General features: G+C 39.9%; 1 protein-coding gene and 1 long non-coding RNA gene across 2 annotated transcripts; both read right to left on the reverse strand.

The window, feature by feature from the left end:
- Positions 1–8041: 8041 nt before the first annotated feature.
- On the reverse strand, positions 8042–13126 carry LOC149678876 (uncharacterized). The gene is made up of 3 exons (XM_089836786.1): positions 12604–13126; positions 12458–12534; positions 8042–8615 (listed from the first exon to the last, which is right to left on the reverse strand). Exons 1-2 carry the CDS (start codon positions 13075–13077, stop codon positions 12520–12522), a joined length of 489 nt encoding a protein of 162 aa, XP_089692912.1. The 5' UTR covers positions 13078–13126; the 3' UTR covers positions 8042–8615; positions 12458–12519.
- Positions 13127–15289: 2163 nt separating this feature from the next.
- Positions 15290–20601, reverse strand: LOC149678877 (uncharacterized). Its single transcript, XR_016366165.1, has 3 exons — positions 20360–20601; positions 17982–18084; positions 15290–15847 (listed from the first exon to the last, which is right to left on the reverse strand). It is a non-coding gene; the product is annotated as an uncharacterized LOC149678877 (long non-coding RNA).
- Positions 20602–21670: the final 1069 nt, after the last annotated feature.

The following is a 21670-nucleotide window of genomic DNA, read 5'->3' on the forward strand; positions in this document are numbered from 1 at the left end:
ACCTCCCTCTCCTCCACCGGCACCAGCACCACCAGCTCCGAAACAAACCCTACCACCGCCCCCGAAAGCCTCTTCTCCGCCACCACCCCCAAAACCTCCCTCTCCTCCACCGGCACCAGCACCACCGCCCCCGAAAGCCTCTTCTCCGCCACCACCCCCAAAACCCTCCACTCCACCACCGCCCCCACGCTCAAGACCCCTCGCCCCCTTTGAACCATTAACACCCACACCTTCGCCCACACCCCCCTCATCTCCAGAGCTACCCGTATTACCGACTCCCTCCCCACCACCGGTTGATGAAAAACCCTTGTTTCCGCAGCCGGTTGATCCGCCGAAAAAAAAGCCTGAACCAATTATTCCCGAAGAGCCTAAGCCTATTAACCCTGAAGATTATGACAATTACACAGTATTGTTCTTACCTCAAACTTTTAAAGCCAGTAAAACGCCAGAGAAAAACGCCGAAGGGCTTTATCGAGCCGTAGCCAACACTTTAGAAAAATTAGTATTTAAAAAAATTCAAGTAACATACCACACAGTAGATAATTGGGGGTATGCTATCGTGTATAATTTCAAAACACCAGAATGGGTGGAAATTAAATTTTCTCCCCAAGTAGCTAAATTGCTTGGCGCTGACCCCGATAGATATTACTCCGGAAAACACCAACTAGGACCCTTGAGCATGACGTTAGAAGAATATACTATAGACAAAGACAATGCATACATAGAATATCGAGTCAATAGAACCATAAAGCGCTATACCCCCTGGGAAGAACCCTGGCTTTATTTCTTTTTTAAAGTGTCAGGCGAGTTTAGATCGACAGATGATTATAAGATTTATGAAGAAATTGCCGAAAACCTCCAAATAACTGCGCGCAATTTTGACCCTTTAAGATTACATCAGGCCGAATTTAGCGTTATTAAGCAAGGAGCGGAGCATTATTTTAGAATCCATTGTCCGGCAAAAATTGAAATGCTCTTCCCAAAGGAATTGCGTGATATATTAAATTTAGAAGCTGAATACGTTGGTGGGACGTTTCTATCCACTAAACCTTTAGAGCGTAATTTTACGCATTTCAAAACAGCTAATGACACATTTGTAAATTATCGCGTTCATGACTCACTAATGTATCTATTTACTAAGACTAGTGTCGCAAAAATCAAAATACCCGCGGGCGATTATATTTGCGATTTTACGGCAAGCGGGGCCGTAATTCCCTTCTCTTTACATTTAAAAATCATAAACCAGTTATTGGGGGTTCAAGAATATATGCCTCGCCAGTATTTTAAAATGTACATTCTCAAAAATGCTCTGGAAGATAGATTTTATGTTCGTATCGAAATAGAGCCAGGTGTTCGCGTCTCGGTAGCTGGACCAATGGCCAAGTTATTTAACATTCCCGAAGAGGGAGAATTTTTTCAACACAGTCATTCGGGAGTGGCTCTGGTAAATCCTCGATTAAGAATAATGACCCTGACAGCGGATAATAATTTTTGGACTAGCGAATACGATGTGGATAGATTTCCAGAAGATCCAAATATGGCTGACCAGCCGTCCCTACCCGGGTCTCAAGGCAAACGAGTTGACAATTTTGCATGTGAAATTCCTCCCGGGGTTTATTATCATATTAGCGATGTTTTAAGTGCTATGAGCGAAGCCATGTCCCCGGCGCATAGGAAAAGTCTGAAATTTACGCAGAATGTCGACGGAACCGTGACGGTTTCAAAACTGAACGATACGGTCTCAATTTTGTTTCCCAAAACAACACCCGGCCGAGGCCTGGGACGATTGCTAGGTTTTAGTAGTAATCAGTTGGATCGGTATCTCAATAACGAGACTTCGGAGTATCCCGCTGATATCATGAGAGGCGTCGATGCCATGTTTGTTTATACCAATATTATCCGTCAACAAGTGGTGGGTGGTGGTCAAGCTCCTCTGCTACGTTTCATAAAAATGCCAGCTTTTTCGCTACTAGACGAAGAGAACCAGGAAATATTTAATAATATCGACTTTTATCCAATTTCAACCAGCGATATACAAGAAATTGAAATTGAATTGAAATCCGATTACGGGGAAAATATTCCGTTTAATTTGGGCAAAGTATATATTAAACTGTTTTTTAGGCGTCGACGTCAATAGCCCAGAAGCAATGGTACCTAATAGATACACTCTGTATTTCCAAAGAGGATCCTCCCTTCCGGCTTTACACGCAAACGTTTTCCAATCCGGAGGTCGTTTTAGTGTTGGCGGTATCTTTAATTCTTTATTGCGCAAAATTACACCCTTTATTAGGCCGGCCATTAGTACTTTAGCGTCCGAAGCTGTTGGGTTAACGAGTAGAGTAATTAGCGATGCCCAAAACCCCGGAATATCACCTCGAGAATCGATTAAAAGAAATGTCAAACAATCTATAAATTCCCTACTACATAAAGGCGTGGACCGGTTCGTCAACACTCAAAGCGGGACGGGCCGAAAACGAAAGAGGACTGCTAAAACAAGCCGGAGCAAACGTGTTAAGCGACGCACTAAACGCGATTTTCTAGACTAAACATGTCGACCTACGAAAGTGTTCTTTCCGACTTTGAAGTATTTGAAAAGCCAGTGGTGAATAATAATATTGTGGGGACTAAAACGACTGCTCATTATCCCATTGCCCCACTAACTAATGCTAAATATGTAGAATTTATCATTCCCCCCTCTAACAATTATCATGATTTGACTAAAACTCTTTTGAGAGTAAAATTTCGCGTTTTGCACGAGGACGGCACGGCCGTTCCAGATGCGGAAAAGAAAGTCTCGGTGACAAATTTAATAATTGCCTCGCTATTTTGTCAAGTAGAATTATTTCTTAATGGCGTCGCTGTCCAGCAACCTAATAATATGTACCCATATATGGCCTATTTTAAAATACTTTTAAATTACGGACAAACGGCGGCCAATTCCTGGTTAACTTCTATGTTATATTATTTGGATACCATTATCGAACCGGCGACGGCTTTAGATAACGCCAATATTAACAAAGAAGATAATGGTATTGGTCGTCGCGCTAAACGCGTGGCCCAATCAAAGACGTGCGATGTAATTGGCGAATTATTTTTGGATATGTTCAAAACGCCCAAATTCTTACTAGATAATATCGAGGTGCGAATTAGACTTCATCGAAGCTCCACGGATTTCGCTATTATTCACAATGAGCAGGGCAAAAAGTATAAGATTGATTTAACGGAATGCACTTTGTTTACGCGCGAAATTGAGGTTAATCCCGAACTGCAACTAGCTCACGCCCAGATGTTAAACTCGGGAATAAACGCTCGCTACGAAGTAAACTCTATTGTTATGAAAAATTTCTTAATAACCACCGGAACGCAAGATTTTATTAGGGACAGCTTGTTTACGGGGCAATTACCCTCGCGAACTGTCGTGGCTTTCGTTACTAATAAAAAATTTGTAGGGGAAGCAACTTCCAACCCCCTGGATCTCCAACACTTCAAACTCGATTTCATGCAATTCTCTTTAAATTCGCAAAATTATCCCGATATCCCCTTTACGCCCAATTTTGACGACGACCAGTACGTTAGATGTTACAATTCTTTATTCGAGGGTCTCGAGATATTAGGTCTTGACCGAGGAAATATTATTTCTTACGATTTATATAAGAAGGGCTTTTTTGTCGTTGTTTTTGATTTGAGTAGAGAGCATCTCGCTTCGTTAGGTCTAAATTCCATGCCCCAGACTGGTAACTTGCGATTATCGTTAAGATTTAGCTCTCCGCTAACCGAAAACGTCACGTGCATTGTCATGGCCGAATTTCCAAACAACCAATTAATAATATCTAAAAACAGAGAAATTATTTATAATCACCCCAACGTATAAAAGACTAAAACTTTATAAATACAATATCAGTCGCGAGCCAAGATGCACCAAGTACACACCGTCACGCCAAAGCTCGATATTTGCGTCATTGAATCTATTGAACCTAAAATATTAATTCAAAGATCGGATACGCGTACAAAAACTATATTAAAACCTAACGCCTGGTACGCTTTGTTTCGGTTTCAAAATGAACTCACGTCCTTTTTTGACGGAAAAATACCTCGCTATCATATTTGGTTGCCCGTCAAAGAGCGCATCAAGCTGGAATGCTTCGTCAACTCGAAAGATGAACGTCTAATCGATCTTCGATACTATGAACGAGGTAGCGGCAGTCGTTATTTCCTCAACTTTAGCACCAGCGAAGGATTTAGCCTGAACAAAACAGGATGGCAGACGTTGATCGACTTAAAGCCGTTGATTGACGAGGATCTCAAGGCTAAAGGGATAGCTGTCTGTCGCATGCGCGAATTAATTTTAAACGAGCTCACTACCACTTTGTTTGACGTCACTTCCACTTGCGCCAACGTCGAGTGTCGAAAACAAATATGCCACTCTCAAAGCTGCTCGGAATTTGACACAAATTTCAGCGATCGAGTCGAGCGTAATTTGCACGAAGCGCTGCCTCAACTGGATCGTGAGAAAATTTTGCATCAATTTGAGACCGACCATGGATGGATCGAGGATCAAGAGGATATTTACGCTTATTTTGTCAACAGTTTTGCCGATTTAAAGAATGCCTTGATTTATGGCTATTAAAATAAATGTACTAATATAGCGTATTTGTTTAACTGATATTGTTTTTATAAAATACCTTTGCGTGTATTAAATAAAGTTGTTTATTGGGAAACCATTTAGTCGTTATTTATACTTGTCAAGACATGGATGCTAAAATTAGAAAAATTTATTACGACGTGGCAAATCCGGCCGCTTATGGGTCGCTAGCCAGATTACAAAAGGCCTTACCGGACGTGCCAAAAGCAAAATTAATCGCCTTTCTCGAGAAACAGCCCGCCTATACGAAACATCGATTTCGACGTTTCCGATTCAAAACTAACCAAGTGTACGCCTCAACTATCGATGACGTTTTTCAAGCTGATTTGTTGGATCTACCGAAATTAAAACGTTTTAATAAAAATGTTCGCTATGTTTTGTGCGTCATTGACGTCTTAAGCCGCTACGGATGGACAGTACCTCTTAGAAACAAAACATCTGGCGAGGTTATCGAAGCTTTTAAAAAAATATTTCGAGAGAGGATCCCTTTAAAAATATACACGGACTACGGTGGGGAATTTAGTTCGCGCAACTTTGCCTCCTTCTTGAAACGAAACAATGTGCAAATACATTTTGCCAGGAGTCAGCATAAGGCTAGTTTAGCGGAACGCTTTATTAGAACAATTAAGGAACAAATTGCCCGGGTTATTACGGCCACGGGGAATAAAAATTACGTTAAATATTTACCTTTAATTACTCAAGCCTATAATGAACGGGTTCATTCAACTACTGGAATTGCACCGGTTCATGTTAATATAGATAACGAATCAATCATTTGGAATAAACTGTACGGGAAATCAAACGGCATTAATCGATACGCACCGAGGCTTAAAGTTGGCGATCACGTGCGTCTTTCTATAGCTAGTAGAGTATTTAGAAAAACCAGCTCGGGAGGCACCTTTACTGACGAAATATTTCGAGTTGTTGACGTCATACCCAGGTCACCGCCCGTCTATCGCGTAGCGGATTTAAAGGGGGAGCAAATTTTGGGTGTTTTTTACGGCGCCGAACTACAAAAAGTCTCGTTACCCGAGACTAAATTATGAACACTTCGCAAATAAACGCTCTCTTAACTTGCGACAAAAGAACGCGACCCTACTATTTAGGATGCTTCCCAGTAAACAGACTCCCAGAACGGCCAAAAAGGTCCAAATTTTGCTTTATATTCAATAATGAAGCAGCTGGAGAGGCTGGAGAACATTGGATAGCGTGCTTTTCTAACAATGACACGGTGGAAATGTTTTGCACTTACGGAAATTCGCCGCGATACTATAAAGTTAATTTAAAACGATACGGGAAACGAGTTGTTTACAATAAACAACAAATTCAACATCCATTTTTTCAACTGTGCGGTCTGCATTGTAGTCTGTACCTAGCACTCCGCTGTAAGGGCGTAGCTAGAAAGACGATATTAGACGCCATCTATGACCAGAATCTTAAACTTAACGACTATGTCGCTTTATTATATTTATCTTTACATTTAAAAAAACATGTACACAGATATTGTTCGCAATAAAACAATTTTTTATTTGTCTAAATATTACATTTTTTTTTATTAATCAATATCGCGCCATTTATTATGCCTCTTTCTCCTCTCGTTAGATGGAACCAGCGGTCCTAAGTTTTGGAGTTCGTCTTTCTTTTTCCGAGGTTTTTTCTTTTTTTTCTTGTTCTTCTGTTTAGCGGAGGCCGTCTCAAACAGGTTTTCCAAGTCCGTTAAATTGTCCCCGTTTTCCTCCGCTAAATTCTCTTGTTCATCGACAATTTCCTCTTGTAAATCGTCGTCACGATTTGCATAACCGACAGCTCCTTCTTCTAGCTCTCTTTTTGGCGTGAAAAATGTGTTTTGCAAATGATTTGCAAGAACTTCGGCTTGCCGTTTCACCATATCTCCAACATAGGTCGGCCCAAATTGTTGGTAAAAATCTTCTGGTGTTGGTGTCCCCGCAGCCGTTTCGCTTTTGAAAACCTTTTGCCGAGGCTCGGCTCGTTTAGGCGTAGTAAAAGAACTGCCCGAAGCGCTTTTTGTCGGTGATGACGTGGCATAGCTCGGCCATGACAATTGTTTTTTTCGCGGGGGCATTTTAGGGGTGACCGGTAATGGCGGCGTGGGGACATTAGACATTGCCTGTGTTACGACCTCAAATTTAGGTAAAGGAATTTGTTTCTCGATACTTAAATATTTCTTAAAAGCGTCTAAATATTTATATAATTTATCGTAGGCATTCAATGACGATTTTAAAATATCCTCAATCTCTCGGTCCAAAGCAGAGTGCTCTTGGGCAGCTGTTGAAGTTACTGCGCTAGCGGGCACGAGAACCATTTGTTTCATAGTTTAGCAGCTATGGCTTGGACAATCGAAGGCAAGATTGCGGCAAGCAACGTCGTAAGAAAACCACCTGATTGCTGCAACAACAGCTTTTTTTTGCTTTTCTGCGACAAGGTACTTGATCCGAGTTGTCTAATAATTTTCTTGTACTTTGCTAGTTTTTTCTTACGGTCTTTACTCAAATAAATACCCCCGCCCTTTAAATTCTTACAAATTGTCTGAATGCTCTTTAATTGAGGCGCGCTACTATTGTTTAAGAGGGTTCGCCGTTGTTTACAGCTAGTTTGACGCAAACTCTGTAAATAAGGGACAAATTTGGCAAACTTGGTCGAGGGACGCGCTACGACGAGCCGGGAGCGTTTTGCTGATCGACGTTTAACGCGTGGGGCCATTATTCAAATGACAATTAAATTTAATCGACATAGACATACATAGGTGATTCGTGAGGTAGAACTCGCGACCTTAATCGTAAATTTTCCGGAGTTTCTTGTTTTAAATCAATTAACAAATAGCTATAGGGTTCTCTAGTGGCTAGTCTGTACGCCTCCGTAATACGCTTCGGGTTATCTGGACTTATTTGTTGCGCCAAATATCTAATAGAGGCGACATCTCGAGGATTTTTCATTATTATAAAATAGGAAGAGTTTTGAGAAATTATCCGCGATTGGCTACCCTTGGGAAACAGTTGTTGAGTAATAATAATAACCGTATACCCTAAATGATGCGACGTCACGCACACTAAATCGGCAATATGAGCTTGTTTAAATAATTGGCTAGCTAAGTCGTCTAGTATCAAGTAGGAGTCGCGATTCATTTCCCAAAAGTCCGGATCCGCCGTTGGCAAGCCTTGAATAAATTGAATTCCCGGAATCAATTGTTTCAATTTTTCATAGTTTGGCTGCCAGGCGGCGTAGCAATAAATAACCTTTTTATGCGGTGGGTCAAACATAAGCTGATGATTTTGCAATAAGTTACTTAAAAGAAAACTCTTCCCCGCTTGCGTTGGCCCCACGATTAGAAACTGGGCGGGTGTTTGGAACTTTAAAGAATGCGAGACTGACTCGGTTGGATTCATCTTGATTAATAAACATTTTTATTTTAATTGACAGTTTATATATATATAATCAAAAATACAATTAACCCAAAACCCAAAGACCCTTAATAAACACAAATTAAAAAATATTTAAACAATATAAACGAAACCCTTTTACCCAAAAAAAAAAAAAAATCCCCTATGAAGTAATTGTTTTTTTAAAAAGTTTCTCTTCTAATTCCAGACAACGCTGGCGGAAGCGTTGAACGTTGAGGAGGTTAAAGTTGACGCGAGACTCGGAGGGTAGTTGGTACACACGCACTACAGAAGAAAACACGACGGATTTATGCGCACGCGCACTTTTTCGGTTCCCGACCGCTCGTTGTTGATGGCTGGGCATGTTTGGATTAGAGGCTCGCAAACATCCTCGCCCTCGCTGGTCGGGAAGTCGGGAAACCCCTGACGCAGTGGTTTGTTGTTGCACGGTTTTTTGGAAACCATCGGACACGATGGGCTGTGTTTCCGATGTTCCCTCGATGGATGGTCCGTGCAACGCCACTGGTACAAGGCGATGCCGCAAAAGGCGCAGCGCGTCGTCTGTGTTTCTACATCTGCAAGATAGAAACCGTCTTTGGCCAGGGCTTCGATAGGAACGCAAGATTCCCACAAGCCCTCAAAAGTATGTCTTCGCCTAGCCTCGTAATTCATGCGAGAGAGATGTTGAAGCGGGTGTTGCCTCTTTGAAACCGTAGGGTCGACTGGTTGTCAAATCGGCGTTCAACAATCTCTTATTCGAGGTTTGGCGAAATCTTTTGGTAATTTTAACGGCCTCTAGCTGCAGCTTGTATTTATCCCGTTTAAAATTAAAAGGGACATTGACTGTAACTTCCTTTTCCGGATTCATCGCTACACTTTCAAAGGTTTCAAAGTCAAGTTTTTCAAGATTTTCTCGATTTAACGTCAACCCTTTAATTTTCTTGACTTCTTTTCCTTTGCTAGTGCGAAACGAGTAACTTTTGGCACCGGTACTACAAAAGGAAGTTATATAATCACCGCCGAGTTCGTCCGCCCAGCAACCAATATGATTGCCAGTTGGAATGTCAAACTTTCCCAGTAGATGGCGGTAGATTATCGAGTCGGTGTCACAATACAAGGCTGCGCGGTCTAATTGAAGCAACATCTTGTTCAATTCGAGTCGCCCGTAGCACGAGACGAAGCTCCCCACAATGGCCGACCCCAGTTTGTAGTCCGAAACGTAATCGCTTTTGGCTTTGTACGATAAGAGAGCGATCGACTCCGTAACTGGCCGTAAGTCGACTAATTCCAGAGTGTAATCGCTCGCGTATAGTATCAATTCGTAATAATTGTTGATAAAGATGCTGCGAATCTTTCCCGTATTTAACGCCATGCGACCCCAAAGAGAATTTAAATTAATTTTAGCGATATTACGCAGGGAAGGATTTGATTGAATATCCGCCACGGTCAGAGAAAGCTTTTCATTCTTGTTTATATCAGCGATATACGCCTCTTTTTGCAGAGGCGTTTGAGCGTGAGCGGGAAATCCGGAATTCTTCACTTTTAGGGCGATAAAATCAGTCATGTACTGGGCAAAGAAATATTCCGTTTTTGGATAATGGTACACTTCGAATATATCGAGGAGTTTATAACCATGTTCCATAGCGGCATAGACTTCAACCGTTGGCCAGACTGATTCGAAAGCCCTTTCGTTGACAGTGTGATCGCAGATTTCCGCTCGCAATTCTAGACACGTGCGACAGAGGGCGTAGGCTAATTTACCACCGCTGCGGAAGGGAATTAAGGGGATGTGGAGATCTTGAGGGGGAAGCAGACGACAACTCATAACACCAAAATACCACCCTGGCGATTTGTCAAAATCTCTGCTATAGATTATGGGGTGGCCGCTAGGGTACGGACAATCGCGACAAACTTTCGGGTACAAAGAAATAATATCCTTGTAGAAAATTTTCTCCTCACCTTGCACGTGGCAGTTAAGAACAAAATTTTCCGTTCGTCCCCCATAGAGAGCGCTACGGGCTGATATTTGAGGTCGAAAAGTTAAACTTTTGCAGAAAGCCTTTGCTTCGGCGTTTTCTTTTAAAAGCTTAGCAAATTGACACTCAAAGATCGAGGTATATTCATACCCGACCATCTTCTCTTTAATAAACAGCTCTCTATCTAGGGTCCGCTCGTACAGAAATCTGTTGCTGGCTTTGAGTTGGGTATTGTAGGCATTAAGTTTTTGGCATGGACAACCGTGAAAGTAGCAACCGTGGAAATCGTAGATTTTGGGAGGAGTTTCGCTATAGCCATCGACTAAATAGCGACCCACGCTGTACTCGCCCCCGTAGCTTAAAGCAGTGCGCAATTTTATATTTTCAGTTTTCTCCACCCAAGCGAGATATTTTAAGCTAATTTGACTGTGATTAAATTTTGCGTTATAGCCGTTAGAAGGAACAATACCCATGCTGTAAGGTTTATAGTAATTGTTAAGATAAATAGTGGTTAGAGCACCCGCCAAAGTAATATTTTTTAAGCAGAAAGGGTCTAATTTGGTTAGATCTACGTAAATTTTTCTAAAAGCTTCGACGCCTTGTCTTAGGACTTTGACGTCTTGAATGCAATATTTAATAAGCTCCTCTTTGATGTTGTAAATAGATCCTTCCATTGACGCGTACCAAGTTTGAAAATCTCGATAATCATTGGCTTTCATTTGAGCTACGTTAAAGTACGAAGCTTCAGGGATGACGCCAATGTAATTAAGATTTTCTTAGGTATGAAAATCAAATGGAAAGAATCCTTTCGCCACATCGCCGAGGCTAAACATGCTGGTGAAATTACGCAGAGGTTGACTAATGTAATTAAAGCTATCGAGGAATCTAATTTGCGGTCCCTCGAGATGAATCATGAGAATTTTACTACCGTCAAAAATAACGGCAGGGGTGACGTGTCTATGGACTAAAGCGTTAAGAATTAAGAAGTTATCAAAAGCTTTCGCGTAATGAGCTACGACTTGAGTGTTAGTAAAGCGCGGTTGGTACGTTTTACGCTTCTGTCCAGTCAAAACTACCTGCTCGACGCTAAATAAATAATTTAAAAATTGCTCGACGCAATTGGCGCCGTAAAAAATTTTAGTTTCAAAGCCAGCTTCAGTCTCTACGTCGCAAACTAGTAAAATGGGGACGTGGATATTATTTCTAAGAATAGTCTCAATGTCGTAATAAATAAACCGCGAGGCTTTCATTTTGGTTTCCAAAGGCATAACAAAATGTTCACCTGGCGGATGAACTATTTTACACTGAGAGCATTCGGGATTGCAGTCGTGATCGTCACGCATAAGTCGCCCACATTCTAAACATCGTTTTTGGCTCGCGCAGGTGCCATTAAGTAAATGAGTTTCGTAGCAGGGGCCCGGGAAAAAGTAGCGGTGGCATTCGTCGCAACGTTTTAAAACATCCTCGTTGGTTAAATGAAAAGTTTCTCCTTGACACCGAAAACATATATAGGGTTTTGTATCCTCGGGGCATTTATGCTCTTTTAACAATTCACGTTTGTAAAACGATTTCAAGCATAAATCGCAAGAGGTACAACCGCCCATCATACCGTGCCAAGTTTTTGCGGGGTGGATATGGTCGCCAATTTTTAATAAATAAATAAATTTAGGAGCTTGGGGGCCTTTAAAAAATATGGTAAAATTATTCGCAGCATCAACGATTACGATTCGATAATGGGGAGCTAAATAATTTTGAAATTTTTGAATATCTTCTAGAGTAACAAAACCCTCGGGGACTCCGGCTTTCCTGTGCAAGATTTTCGCAATATTACCTTGAAGGTCGCTATTGCGTCTCAGTTTGTCAAAATTGTTCCGGTTAAATGGCTGACCTTGCTTTTTTTGACGATAAAAATTGCGATCGGCCAGCTCTTTACCCAAAACTAAACTTCGAGCAAAACAAAGGTTATCATTATTCTCCATAAAAATAAATTGGTTATTTTGTTTAACGAAATAATCCAAATTAACCAAAGTTCTATTTTTTATGGACTTATAATAAACTCCTATATTTGCATCGAGGTTTAGAAAAATTATATCAAACTGAAAATCTTCCCCATTAAAGACAAAGTCCCGACTAGATTGCGTTACTCTATAGATGGTGCGCATAATTCGCTTACTGGTGAATTTGTCAATTTTTATAAATTTAATATTAACGGGGGTCGTCAATCCGGGGGAGCTTAAAACAAATCGAACCCGATTATACCCGGGATTCTCGGTTACTAATTTACGTATAACTTCGTCGAGAATTTTTCGAAAAATTCGAAAAAAATCTCGCGTTGGAATGTCATTCAAATTTTTAAAAGCTATACGCAAATCGATTTGTTTACAATGCCACTTGCGACTCGTTTTGTCAATCTGCCGCTCAATTGTGTAGTACCGGTTTACCTGTGCGTGTTCCTCTCCGCCACTACCCTCCGAGTCACTCCCGCTGCTGCCGCTGCTCGAACTCATTTTTTGAATCTCTATCAGAAATAAAAAAAAATTGGAACAAAATTTTTGGTTTGTAAATTTATTGTTAATAAGATACTTACTTTGCTTGGCGGCTGCTGCGTGGCCTGCGCGTCACCCTTTATGTCTTCCACCAACCGGTGGAAGGCGTTGAGGAGCTTGACCGCCTCTTTATCTTTCCCGTCAACGACTCGTTTCAGCCGCTTGTGGCTGCACTCCCAAAGCTTGTCGGCTTGGGAGTCTTTTATATCCTTAAATTTGTAGACACTTATGTCTACAAAATAGTCCCCTTTTCGCGGGGGGACTCGCGTCTCGAAGTATTGACCGTCGCTCCTCAGACGGTAAGACCCTTCAATGCCGTGAATGCCCACGACGTGTTTTTGTAGTACGTCTTGGACGAACGTCTCGTCGTCCGAGTCGATTAACACCTCGACAGGGTCGGGCTTCAAAAATTGAGTTATGGTCCGCTTACCACTGCTGGTTCCGGCTCGATCCCCAGGAGAAGACGGTGGAGAGTCAAACATAGACTGTGATTCTTGAGGATATTTGCTACTCATGGCTGGATTGATTGTGAAAACCCTATGCCCATGCTCGAGCTTTTATACCCAAAATCTCAGGGGCATTTTTTTAAAAAATACAGGCCCAGACATGGTTTTTTTTTATTAAGAGTTTAAAAAATATATAATTATGTCTGATATGCTATTTTTTAATTTAACCTTAAATGCATTTTTTATTTACGAGTTGATACTAGAGATTATGAAGTATGTTACCATAAATACCCATATAAAAAAGACCTCTCTAGTTTAATATTAATATACATTTATTTAGATTTAAATCATGTTACAAAAACAATTCCCGTCCCTCCCAAAGTAATTAGTTTTAACCTTCACTAATAAATTGTTTTTCTTATATAAAGCGATCTCGTGAGAATTATTCAAATTATTCGAAACACGCCTAAACAAGCTTTTGCATACGAATAATATTTTATCCCCTTAGGCATTTATCAAAGTAACTTCTTTTTAACCTTCGCTAAAGGGTTTTTTATATAACACGATCTCGTTTGAATTATTTAAAACACACCTAGAGAACTTTTTTTGCATACAAAAAAAATTAGACCTCGAAGAGATTTTGTAATTTTATGCTTATATATCTAATTAACTTTTGGCTATTTATTGAATTTTAAGAATCTTGAAAGTATTGCCTAGACACTATTAGATTTGACCTCGCTAATTTTGTATATAAGCCCCAAGTTTCAAAATGAAAGTTATCAGTTGTTTAACTTCTGTTTCTGAAACACCAGTCCCAAAAACTTTAAGATGTCTTTCTCTACCGCTCCTCGTTTGCCCTGCCTGCCCGTGATCAAAATCCATCCGGCAGCGCTTACTCCCCGTCGTGCCACCCCCCAGTCGGCCGGACTGGACTTATATTGTCCAGTGGATACCGTAATCGACCCTCACGGTATCAAAATCGTGTCGACTGGGTTAGGCGTGATGCTGCCCGAGAACAGCTACGGCCGCATTGTTGGCCGTAGCAGCTTAACAGCCCAAGGGCTGTTTGTCGCCGAGGGGACGATAGGTATGTTTATTAGTTATTTTATAGTGCGTAAAAGTATAATAATTCTTAACACTAATAGACGCCGACTATCGGGGACCCATAAAAGTCGTCGTCGCAAATGTCGGGGAAACCCCCTACGTTGTCAAGCGGGGTGATCGTTTCGCCCAATTGATCGTGACGCCGGTTATATTGCTAAGACCGGTGGAAACGGCGGTAAATATTTTCAATTTTTTAATTTAAGTTTTAACATGTGACACATTTTTTAATTTAGAATTCAACTTGTAACATGTTTTTATGTTGTTTCTAGACTTTAACCCCGACGTCACGCGGCAGTGGGGGGTTTGGGTCGACCGGTGTTTAATCTTTTTAAATGGTGGTGGGTTTTTTTTTATATAAATATTTGTTATTGTATATATTATATTGTTTGTTATTAAAAATTTTTATTTCTATATTTGTTATTCTTGTCAGACTTATAATTATAGGCTTATTTTCTAACTCCACCTTAATTAACCTATCCAATGATATTATCTCTTTACTTACGCTCCGCCTAATGTGACAAATAGGATCCAATTAAAACTGCCGCTTAACTCTCTAGTATGTTACATATAGCACGTACTAGCAATTTAAATATCATTTGCTATCATAGCCCTCGCAATATGCTGTGCCTCATTTTCTTTTTTGTTTACGGGTTAATAGTCAACGTTTTGTTAACTCTTTACGAAATTGAACGGCGAAGCAGAAAACAATTAGAAAATAAACCCAAACGTCCCTCCGCCGATTGCACTTCCGAGTCAAATAACGATACAGGGTCAACGTGAAAAATGAACTCTTTAAAACATGTTTGTTTATCCTTGTTGGTTGTTGATTATTTTGTAATATATATTCTGTATTTATTTATCACCCATATCTGTACATCTTATAAAAAGTAAATATTTGATGTCTTAAAATCTGTGCTTTTATTAACTTTAGGCTTACAGAGAAAAAAGGGTAACACCCAATGTTAGCAAGCCAGGGATGACGTCAAGGTTGACTATAGTTTTAGTTTTAGTTTAAGTTAAGAAGATGATGTCATGGGGGATAAAACTAGCAGCTCGGGCTAGTCCAGACTTGTCTGAAAAGTTTGGTTTGAGTTTGGTGGATGGGGAGAGGGCGGCCATCTTGGGGTGGCGGCCATCTTGGATCCATGCGTATTTGGATAGTCCCTACTACTAGAAGAAAGAGTTTCCCGTCCATGATGACGCTACAAAAAGTCTTCGGACCCTGCCCTATCAAATATCTGCCTGATGTTAATATTTGAAACGAATTTTTTACAACTTTCAAAGTCGATGGGAAGATAATATTAAACGATCTACCATCAAGCTAAAATGTAACTGGTCTGGAATAGGTCGATATTTATAGGCTTATTGGCAAGGGGTTAGCGGAGCCCACTTTGAGTAACTCAACTAAATCACTTCGGTTTCAGAAAATTCTTTTTGTTGTATTAGTAATGTGTACACTGGTAACGTACCTAATGGCTTTTGGGACTCAATTTGCCGTCATCTTTTAAAATGGCGGCTAGAAATGCAAAATCCCTTCTTCTAAATTTTAGTACACTGGTTATAATACCCTGCTTAAATCTAGTTAGAAGTAAATAATAAAACTTACCAAATTATCTAATCTCGAGTCTCCTCCATAGGCAATTTCCTTCACTTTGTAGGTTCTGTTTACGGCACTAGAGTAAATACTGCAACATTGTTCGTGTACGCATTTGAAAGATTCTAAAGAGTTAGATGCCTATTGGTTTAAAAATTAGAATTTCATATTAAATTGTGCAAGGCATTTTAGTAGGGGCAGGGATCCTTGTAATTTTAGAAGCAGGAATGGAGAACAGAGAAATTTGGCCCCGGGAAGGGGCGGGGTTATGAAAAAAGAGGTGGGTCATAGCGACAGAGGAAAAAGAAACTACGCATTTTTCATCGTTCCGTCAGCAACGTCATCATTAAGTAGTTTAAGTGAGGCAATAAGATCATTTAAAATTTTCGTTACGTGTTGAAGGGAGGGGCTCTATACTGGGCTATGAGCCGGACTGAAGTAAAAGCTAAGCGTTCTCTATTCCTGCTTCTAAAATTACATGGATCCCTGGTACGAACGTGTTCATCAACTTCGCTTTCTAAACTTGTTTTTAACTTGTTTTTACAAGTTATTTTAATTTAGCTTTACTTGAAAGCGTAACACTTTAATACGCTCCATAAATTTTGTCTGATATTGGATTTGTCCTTGCTAGAGCCCAGACAAAATTAAAGAGACCGATACATCGTCCGTAAAAGGTTTCTGCTCCAATTAGAAACATAGTAAGGGCGTGGCCTACTCTGACTTTCCTTCGTTGGGTTTTGTTTATGTCTAAAGCTACGGTCGATATAAAAGTATCGGAAAACCTCTGCGAGTCGAGACATTTTTCTTAAAAATTGAATAAATATAATCAAAAACGGATTTATGTAAGAAGAACGTTGAAGGTAGCAAATTCACTACCTATCCTCGCATACTTTATTGAGAAACTTCGTCTGCTTATATTTTGACTCCAGCCACAAATTCTGTATATAGCGATTTCGAAAAAAAATTTAGCCACGAAAATAGAGATAAGAATGACATTTTCGATCTCTAGAAGTCGCTATATACAGAATTTGTGGGTGGAGTCAAAATATAAGCAGACGAAGTTTCTCAATAAAGTATGCGAGGATGGTACTAGAGGCTAAAGCTACGATCCGACGTTCTTAGTGCATAAATCCGTTTTTGATATAATTGATATGAATTACTTCATCGTCAGTAATTTACCTTAAAATTAGTTAAGTCGTTTTCGGAAACGTGTTTCCAAAAATCATTTTAAACATTGTTATTGTTGACTTTTGAATTCTAGCGTGTGCCTCTTTAATAACTTTTCCAAATTTAGAGTATATAAGGCGATTGATTCACAACAATTTATGGGAAAACTCGCTATAGCGTGAACCTGAGTTTGGCGGAAGCCCTGCCATTGGGAGGCTAGACGTTTCTCGTAACCCTAGCCGATCGCCGCCTACATCTTAACCCTGAAGACGATAACGGAACTGCGAACACACTCCAATTTGCCAACTGCGAAGACAGACACGTCCAGTGTAATATCTTTCCGTGACGTCATCGTCACTCGGAGAGGTTAATTAAGTTACGCCCGGCCGAACGGAACTTCCGTCAGACTCGTCGTCAAACAATTCGGTTAAACCCCTTTGTTGCCGCATTAACGTCGTATTCTCGGTAAATCTAGCTTTATTCGCCATAAGAAGACGAGAAACAAGAAGCCATGAGACCACTATGTCTATACTTTATAGAAGGTTTTTCCACTCAAACTTCTTGAGAGCATTAAAGACTTAAGCTTTCAGTAAGTTACAGAATGAATTTATTCACTAACATGGTTACCTTACGTCGCCTCTTACTCGGTGCTAATAGCAGCCTATTTAGTGGTAGCATAGTCCACTCGAATACTGCTCTCAAAGACGCAAGCAGCTCAACCAACGTATAGCGCGAGTAGCTTGCATACGTGAGCGTAATATTCAAGTGGGATGTATACCATCTTCTACGAGAAACCGAAAGACAACAGCAAATACTGAGGTTTGCTTCATACTGGTTATAAAATTTACGTCAATCGAGTGGCGCCAGAATATGGCTCCCCTATCGCTTTTGACCGGGGATTACAGGGTAATGCTTGACAAAGTAAGGTTATGAAAGTGAGGTTATGAATAAATTCATGGTAACCCAAATCAATGTGACCACCAAATGCAAAAAAGGTTTTTCTACTTATAGAGAATATTAAAGATTAAAGCTTTCAGTAAGTTACAGTGAAATATTGTTGCGAGTGACGAAAATGGTTAATTGGAAAAAAATGTATAACTGTTCATACCTGAATAATGCCGAAAGTAAAGTCCGTCATTATTACAGACTAAGATTCAAGCGTTCAATGCGAAATATGGAAAAATCTGACACGATATGCGAACAGTAGAATTCTATAAATATATATGCATATAGAATTAACATAAAGCGTGGCCCTGGGAAGGTTCATAAAAACCTTCCCTAGGACCCAGCATGATATTTGCAACGCCAAGTATTGATCTTTTTCTATAGTTTCTTTGATCGATTACTTTAAATTAACCAATTGTTGATATCGATATCGACGTTTTTTACTGACCAATTTTTACTGACTCTTTAAACTCTGAGAGATAACCGATTATTTTACCCAATGGAATAATATCGACCGATTAACAACCGATATCGACCGATTTTTACTGACTCTTTAAACTCTGAGAGATAACCGATTATTTTAAACAATGGAACGATATCGACCGATTAACAACCGATATCGACCGATTTTTACCGATTATTAACCGATATATCGGTAAAATAGCCTCGAACCTATGTATGGATAAAAATCAGTAAAATAACTTCGAACCGATATATCGGTAAAATAACCTCGAACCGATGTATGGGTAAAAATCTGTGAAATAACCTCGAACCGTTATATCGGTAAAATAACCTCGAACTGATATATCGGTAAAAGTCGGCAAAATAACTTCGAATTAATATATATGTTAATTTAGGCAAATTATGCTCGAACCGATATATCGATAAAAATCGGTAAATTAATCTCGAACCAATATATCGTTAAAATCGGTAAATTAAGCTCGAACCGATATATCGTTAAAAAAAAGGTAAATTAGGCTCGAGCCGATATATCGTTTAAACTTTGTAAATGAAGCTCGAAAAGATGCATCGGTAAATTAAGCTTGAAGAGATATATTTGTAAATTAAGCTTGAACCGATATATCGGTTAAAGTACCATGTCGGTCATCGATATGGTATCGATTTGTGCCCATCACTACTTAATACGTTACCGTTTTTCTCTTAAAGGTGAAAATAGTTTGGATTTTGATGTATTCGGGGCGTTACGATATTTCTTTATTGGGTATAAAAAAGCAATTCCGCTTGTAAATTCAATTCGATTTTTCTGTTTGCAACTGTGACTGTATTCATACGCGATATTTTTTCTAGTTTACAGCGAAAGGGAATAACTTGACTAAGAAATATTTGAATTATTCGTCGCCTCTCTTCGCGTCCACACTTTCCTGCTATCTCTTAGTAATTTATTTTAAAATTCACTAGTACATTTAATTCAGAATGATAAGTGTAATACGGCAAGGCCAATTGAAAAGCGCGTTAAAATTTAGCTTGGTTTTCCATTTTTAACTACCGAGATACTATTTTATTTTACGCCTTATTTTAATAGTTTTCCACGCAACGAAGTTCGTCGTTTTAATCAAAATTTAGACCGCTTTTGAAACGAATAGCAGTTTGATTTTCCGACTCACCGAGGAATCTTAAATGTCAAACTACTTCACCGTGACTAATAATAGCGGAAAACGATTTAGAAGTAAGGAAAGCCAACCGAGGGCAACGTTGAACATTTTTAGAACTAAGCCTCATTATACTTAAACATACGAAAGTTTAAATTTAACTGGTGAAAGAAAATAAAAAGCCTTGGCGAGTTCGACTTTAGAAAATATCAGTGTAATCAGAAGAAGGATAAAGGACTAGAAGTATTGAGGTAACCAAATTCTTCACTTGGCAAAAGTGAATATTCTTCATATGACACCAACGGTTGGCCCTCTGACACCGGTTTCTGAATTTTCCCTCCAAAACGAGAGACGCTCGAGGCGGTAGACGACCAAACTAGATTCAAGCACCCGCGTCCGTGTTCCGCGGCTTTAGGTTGAATGGAAGGGGGTAGGAAATTATATTGGAACTCGACCAATTTTTTTCTCTCTAGTGTAGGCGCGATGTAAGCGGCATAAAATCCTCAAATTTGTTCATTAGTGCCGGGATATATATATATATATATATATATATATATATATATATATATATATATATATATATATATATATATATATATGTGTGTGTGTTTCTGTTAAGTATGTCGTAAATTAAAGGGTGTGTTCTTTGGGTCTAACTGAGTGAAATTTGTCAAAGAACATGGGGAGTAAAACATTCAGTTTCGGAGGTACGGGCCCGCAAACATTGTCCCTTAAAAACGAGGAAATTGGCACAAATGCGGAGTAAGACACATCAGCCTGCCCATCTTGTTTAGACAATTTCAATATCCTCCAATCTAAGAACGTTAATGGGCAAAAAACAAAAATGTACGTTTAGAGGCCAAAGCTCTGCCTTGAAAGTTTTGTCAAATTAGGTTTGTTGATGAAGATCATGTTTTTCTCTTAAACCTACCTTCATTTAAGAATTTAGCTTAGTGTCAACACTTATGTTGTTATGTTACTTGTGGTTCAACTTTTAAACCTTATTTTATCCGAGGGAGGGATCCAAAGTCTCGCCTACTTGCCTGAATTTCGAAACCAAAGTTTAAACTAACTTCGCGAAATAAATTAATAGAACCATTGCGTGATGTGAGTTTAGCCAGATTTACTACTTGGAATCCTTAAGAGGCCATTTTATGGCCTGGGTGTCTGACTGAAAGGGGAGGCGGTGTAGAAACCGTCACCGTTGACGTCATGCATAATTTATTTGACGTACTTTGCGACCTGCGCCGCGGCTCCCGCGACCTATGCGCGGTGAACCCGAATGTAAACATGATGCGTCGTCTGAACAAGTAGACCAAGGATTACGTTTCTAAAAAAAAGGCGAGACTTGCTTTCCGTTGAAAACTCGATATTACTATTCTCACAGGGTGGAGTAAAAATTTAATTCCTTCCACTCTTCACCAAAGTTATACAAAAACAAAACATCAGTATCCCTATGCAAAGGCTTAGGGTTTAAGGGGAGGTAACGTCATCTTTTCTCGAAATTATTATAGCATTCGTTTTCAATACTGAATTTCGAGCTACACTAACTTCTAAATCGTCGACTTTAGTTACAGTTAGAGAAATTTCCGCCTCACAAACGTCGTTAACGTCAAACTATTCCAAGTTCTCGCACTTTCCGACCATTTCGGAGCCGAATCTAATGCAGACGACAGCTTAAAAGGTCATGATCTCGATCTGTCCCACACATTCGCATAACCAATGAGACGCGAGGAAGGAGGAGCAAGTGGTTTAAAAGTTTTTGGCGCTTCCCCTCACGGTCAATCAGATATTTGTAAGGGGTCTATGACCTCTTATAGATTCCAAGTACTAAATCTATGTATTCCTGGTTCAGCCTATCTTAGTTTAAGTATACGCTTTTAACTATAGACTTGGGCAATCATAATGAATGTCGCGACCTAGGCCTGACAGTTAATCACAACCTTTCGTTCCACAATCACATTTTGCGTTCCTGTGGAAGAGCCAATGGGCTGCTGTCAGTGATCAAAGCTAACTTCCCTAAAATCTCTGAGACTCTCTTAACCAGGTTGTTTCAATGTTATGTACGCCCAGTTCTTGAGTTCGGAAGACAGGTCTGGAACCCTAGCTCTAATCGGGATATTCAATTACTCGAGGACGTGCTTGGACGGGCTAGCCGTATTCCGCTCTCCCTGCGAGATAAACCTCGCCCTACCCGTTTAAATGCCCTTGGGTTGAAACCCCTTGAAACTCGCCGCAAATA

This window comes from Phalangium opilio, unplaced genomic scaffold, assembly GCF_054372755.1.
Source record: "Phalangium opilio isolate 3A_F unplaced genomic scaffold, DU_Popi_V2 ptg000042l_1, whole genome shotgun sequence".
Lineage (NCBI taxonomy): Eukaryota > Metazoa > Arthropoda > Arachnida > Opiliones > Phalangiidae > Phalangium > Phalangium opilio.